The following is a 6202-nucleotide window of genomic DNA, read 5'->3' as shown; positions in this document are numbered from 1 at the left end:
GCAATATCCGTCCGGAGAAATTTTCCGGCCAAACTAAATCTGAGTTGGCAGTCGGAATGCCAACGTGGCATCAAAAATGCCAAATCACACTCACAAACAGAGCGTAGGCAGCATATCAACAATCTACAATATTGTGTGGATAACTATGAGACTCTACCTTAGGTATTCTAAAGGAGCTCTAGTTTTTCAAATGCGCAAGAAAAGCCAACTGCCCCATATGAACATTCAACTATTGTCAAATTCAAAAGAGGTATGCCACCTTCTCTGAAAATGTGTTTGTAAGATTTTAGGCCATCTTGATTTTGTCAGAGAACCTGCTCAACCCTACACCTTGTATCTGCAAATGATGTTCACTTCCTTCTTATTATATCTCCAATCCTATCAACTAGCTCAGCCTGCATTCAAGGTAGCTCAAAATGTGGCAACACAAACCAACATATGCAGCAGCGAAAGGCCACTTTCACCGTGGAAAAACTTCATACACGTCCTAGGGATCTCTGTCAGATGACAGATAGTGGAGCTATTCTAGTGAGGCCAGACGAACACATTGCATGGCGCACAAACTCGGAGATAAAAAATGATCCGCTTTTGGAGCTCAAGAAAGTTTTCTCTGCTATACTGAGCTTGGATTCATGATGCAATTGAACTATGATTGGATTAAAAAATGCATGAAATATTGGAGGCAGACTATACGTTTATAGAAACAAGGAAGGAGAAAAGTGTTACAGAGGAATTGTCCTTTGGTGAATAATCCTAGTAACAACAAATTTTGCTATGTACCTTTGAGCTACCTTTAGTAACTCTTTAGTAACTCTAAACAAAGTCTTTATCCTGATTGCGTCAGATTAAATGAATAACTATTGCTGTAATTGATCCCAGAACCGCACCAGCAGCAACCTGAAGTTAAACAATGAACATCACAGTTATTAAGCAATCCTACTTAATTATAAGAGCTCATCTATAACTGGAAAATGCTCATCTATAATCTACAATTGAGTATTTTTGGTCATGTTCTAAGGTTTCAAGCAAGAAATTGAATGCCGCAAGCAAAATGCATACATGCCTAGTAGAATTAGGATGGAGCAGAATTTAGTAGATAAATGAAAAGTGTATTCATTCACATTATCTGAACTGATGAGTGATGAGGGGAATTATTTAAGGATCCTATATTATTTTAAAAAACAGCAATTCGGATTCAGAGAATGTTCATCAAGTAATTCAAAGCATCAACTTGAACCTGAGTAGGTGTGTGACCAAGAAGTTCGCGTAGAGGTATGCTCTCAGCAAGAGGATGCTCAGCTGGAAGCTCACATAAAATCTGGTTTAATACCTGACACATATATAAAGTTCATTAATAATTTTCTGGATGCATATAGACTCTAGTTATAGCCCTTTTATCACATTGATGAAGTAGCTTGTGCATTCACCCTAGATGTGCACAAAACAAACTGCATCAAAAATTATACAAACCTCTGCTTGACGTCCAGCATGTAATCTTACACCAGTTGCATCGTACATCACCTATCAAAACTTGACCGGGTAAGACCGGATACAATATTCCAAGAAAATACGTATAATATATGGAAGCTTAGAACTACAATTAAAATTTGATTTAAGTAAAAGTGTATGTCAAAGCTCGATCACGAGAAAAACTAGGACTCAACTGTCAATTTGGAATACGCAATATTTAAAGTTCATGCATCAAGATCCACTAATCTGAAATCAAACAATAGAGTTACCCTGACCTTGAGGTTTCAATCTTCGGCCATTATAGTTTAGTATAAAAGCTTATTTGGTCATATTATAATAGTATATGAATTAACTTCTAAATTTTCATTATGCATAGGTCTGTTAGTATGGGCAACTTAAGGTATATGGGAAAAAGTATGGGCAAGAAGGTGGATAAGAAAAGGAAAGGTATGGGAAAGGGAAAGTGTCCAGACAGCACTCATTTCTTCATACACATCCCCGCCTCCCCAAACTCCCCATACCAAGCAATTTTAGTTCTAGAGCATTCGATTAATACATTTTTATCCTTGTAAATTTTTAATATTATTTGATAAAACAGAACAATTATTTTGTAAAGTTATACGAGTACACATAATGTACAGAGTAAAATTTATGCAAGGATACATTTCGTCTAGAATGTGTTATAGCGAAGATATTTAAATGATCACATTTTACTTATCCGTTTGTTATGTCCGAATATATTTTCAGCAATTGCACTATGTGCGGAGAGAGACTTTTTAATTTAGTGAGACCTTTTCTTTCTTTTTTCAAAAGTAATTCTGTTAAAGCAGATCAAGAAGTTAATACTGCAACACAAGTGGTAGGATGCTAATCACGAAAACAAAAAAGTTGATGTTCTACTACTAAAATCATCAGAAACATTTGTATAGAATATGTTTTCCAAGACTAATACACTTCATAACATAAAGTTCAGGCCAGGATATATTATGGTTATGGAACAAGAGAACATACCACACTTGCCAAGACTAATGCAATGGCAAATTGCGGTCCTCCAAAACCCACTTGTAGACCAACACCAACTGCAAGAGCGGTCACCGTAGCTGAATGGGATGATGGCATGCCACCAGATCCAATAAGTTGCTTGGGATCCCATCGGTTTTCCTTGTACCTGCATGAGTATGATGCTCTTTAGACTTCCGAGTGCAGGTACCCCCATATACTTTTGACTTAACGAATATTATGAAAACATTAAATAACTTTAGCCAAGAAAACAATTCAAATAAGCGAAAGATAATGCTTGATTGCCATTTTTCATTGTCAATGTTGGTGTATACAGATATGTAATAACAGATACAAAGCATTTTATGATAATAAGTCTTGATTTGAATGGATGAATTCTGCATCTATTCATTAGAGAATGAAAGTAGCTGGAAATAGCTAACTCCTCACCAGCATTTCATGTATACAACCACCAAAGATCACCAAGAACTACTCGCAGCTATACATATACGAATTAACTCATCTACCAAGTAGCGCTCATAACCATACAGCGCCCTCAAAATCACAATCAAGAGAGAAAAATCTCCAAATCATGTGAAACAGTAATTCCATTTTCAAATTTTAGAAAGTGATCAAATCACATCATCTTTTAATCAGTTAATCTCTCTCCCTCTCTGTCTCTCTCTCTCTCACACACACACACCGACACCGACAGCAAGAGCGATGCAATTAGAGATTCTAATTGAAATGTTTTTGAAATTAGAAAAAACGAACAGTAAATGTGAAGAACAAGAAAGAAGCATACCAGACAGTAAAGAACTTAATGGCCTGAGCAATAGCGAAGCCAAGAAAGGCAGACATCAACGCGTCATTTGTGAAAAGCGCCCATGTTCCAGTTGCCGTCGATTCTTGATCCAACCCCACTGTTGATCCCCCCAAATCACCCCTCACCATTTCTCTCTCTCTCTTATTTACTATCTCAATATTCTTCAATTACTGCCCCTTTTCTTCTCAATTTCAGCAAAGAACACGCTTCCCGCTACCTTCCCTAAATTTTGACGGAAATTGCAAGCATTCAAAGTCGATCTTGGGAGCAAAACAGCAGCCGCGCATTGAAGTTAACTAACAGGCGGTTGACAATTATATTTTCTTTTCCCCTTTTTATTTTGTGATAAATATATGAATATGCCACGTAATTTAATATGGAATGTGGCATATGCTGCTTCCCAATTCTTATCTATGGTATATAATAGGATTAAGCCTTAACCTATATGTCATATCTAAAATCTCATCATTTCAAAATTTATCATATATAATCTTCATCATTTATTAATTAATTAACTATTACATTCTATATAAAGATTCATTAATCATAATAAATATAATTAATAATATATATATATATATAATATTAATATTACATATAATCTAAATTAATAAATTTTATTATTTATTTTTTCTAGATAAAAATTAGATTTACATGTCTAATAAGAAAAAAATTATAATCTATATACAATAAATTATTTTAATTGAATGTTAGTGATTAGATGTATATTTGTTATTAATTTTATATTTCTCAATAGCGTACATATTATATGTATATGTTGCAATATATTATATTGTATATATATATATATATATAATATTTATATTCTTAATTTTCAATAAAATTAATTTTGAATTAAGTTTGAATTGAGACATGCACGTATATGTAAATTATAAACGGGTCCGGTCATTGATTTACATGTTTGCATAATAAGGTACAAATTCTATAAACTGATTACTTTAAAACAAAATCTTATTATATGTCTATCAAAATAATTAAAATTTTATTTTTATTTTTTATAAAATAAATCCATACATTTTATTTATATAGGGAAGAAAAATATATTTTTCATTTCTGCAAACTTTATTTGCTTCTGTTCGTCCATTACTACAACAACAACAACAACAACAACAACAACAACAGCAACAACAATAATAATAATAATAATAATAATAATAATAATAATAATAATAATAATAATAATAATAATAGTAATATCTATTCTATAATACGATTAGGCCTTAGCCTACGTGGCAGGCCTCAAATTCTTTCTTTTCAATCTCAATCTGCAACGTGGCATTTGAGAATCCAATTTATATATTCTCATTCTCACTTTTAAAACAAAAGTCAGGCCTCCCTCTTCCTCATGCCTCCATTTTCCTCACCCCATCGCTGCCGTCCCTGAATCAGGTCGGCGTCGTCTCCCCCTTCATTGTCTCTCTCTTCTCTCAATCATTTTCTCTCTCTAAAGTCGATTGCACACTCAAATTGAGCCCTAATTCCTCCCTTAAACTGCCCGTCTCTCTCTCCCTCTAAATTCAGGCGTCGCCGCCGTCCTAAGGGCGGCGTTGCTCCGCCTCATCTCTGACTCCCTCTTCCATTCCTTAATTAGTTCGATTTTGATTCCACTTCTTAAACCCATGAGAATTCTCCATTCGAAGCAATTAATACAAGAGCCCTAAGATTTCTTTTTCCTATAACCCGTTGCCGTTCCTTCTTCTAAACTCCGGCAAAATAGTCGCCGATGAGCTTGCGGTTCGTCCGCTGCCGAGTCACCGCTGAGTTGAGCTGCCACAGCAGAGATGCCAGAGCCAGAGCAGAGATGCCAGAGCCAGAGCTAACCATAGCAGAGATGCCAGAGCAAAGCTTCCAGAGCAGAGTTGCCAGAGCAGAGCTTCCAGAGCAAAGCTGCCAGAGCCAGAGCTAACCAGAGCAGAGCTTCCAGAGGGCCAGTGCCAAGTTGTCAGAGCAGAGTTGCCAGAGCAGAGATGCCAGAGCTAAGTCATTAAAGTCAGAGCCAGAGCCAAGTCGCCAGATCCAGAGTCAGAGCTAAGTCGTTAGAGTCAGAGCCAGAGCCAAATCGCCAGATCCAGAGTCAGAGCTAAGCTATTGGAGCCAGAGCGCGGAGCCACACGTCAGAGACAATTCGCCAAAAGGCGGAGCTATTTAGTAGAGCGGAGCCAAAGAGTAAAAGTCTGCCCCAAGGAAGGAAATCCAGAGCTACTAGACAGAGCGGGATGATGAGGACATAATCCAGCTCTGTAATTAGGGGACAACGACATGACAAGTTATAATCTAATAATAGCCTTAATTAGTTTAATGGCGAGCATGCGGAATAGATGACCAAACGAATTTACTACTTTACCCCGACTGTAATGCCTATAAATACCTACGATGATGAAATAAAGCACACGCTCTCTCTTTTACTGCTTTAAGATCTCTTCTCTTTCCTTTCTCTCTAGAGTTTGAACTAATAAAATTACATATATAAATAAAATAGCTAAATTGTTAGAGTTATGTTTGTTAGATAGTTGACAATTGGAGTCATGGTTGAATATAATTTCATATTTGATGATGCTCTCTCAAACTCTAGATGAGATGATGCTCAAAACTCCGGACGAGATGATGCTCTTTCAAGTTTTAGACGAGATGATTCTCTTTCAAGTTTCAGACAAGATAATGCTTAGAAGTTAGAGATGATCTGTCAAGTTTGCGACGAGATGATGCCCACAACTTGGTTGGTCTTAAAACTCCAAATGATACGATGTTCGATAAATCAATTATGGTCTTTTAAATATCAGGCGAGATTATTTTCATAATTAGTTATGCTTTTAGAAGTTCGGAATTATATGATACTCACAATTCAATTATGATTTTTCAAACTCCATATAAAATTATGGTCAAAAG

The 6202-nt window shown here is 35.9% G+C and overlaps 1 protein-coding gene across 1 annotated transcript; it reads right to left on the bottom strand.

Annotated features, from left to right (window-relative positions):
• Positions 1-636: 636 nt before the first annotated feature.
• On the bottom strand, positions 637-3689 carry LOC130995586 (uncharacterized). Its single transcript, XM_057920941.1, has 5 exons — positions 3275-3689; positions 2482-2638; positions 1471-1521; positions 1238-1330; positions 637-897 (listed from the first exon to the last, which is right to left on the bottom strand). Exons 1-5 carry the CDS (start codon positions 3421-3423, stop codon positions 841-843), a joined length of 507 nt encoding a protein of 168 aa, XP_057776924.1. The 5' UTR covers positions 3424-3689; the 3' UTR covers positions 637-840.
• Between the last annotated feature and the right edge of the window lie 2513 nt (positions 3690-6202).

The sequence above is a fragment of the Salvia miltiorrhiza genome, chromosome 7, assembly GCF_028751815.1.
Source record: "Salvia miltiorrhiza cultivar Shanhuang (shh) chromosome 7, IMPLAD_Smil_shh, whole genome shotgun sequence".
Classification (NCBI taxonomy): domain Eukaryota; kingdom Viridiplantae; phylum Streptophyta; class Magnoliopsida; order Lamiales; family Lamiaceae; genus Salvia; species Salvia miltiorrhiza.
The sequence above is the reverse complement of the archived record's forward strand: the minus strand, read 5'-3'. Positions and strand labels throughout refer to the sequence as shown.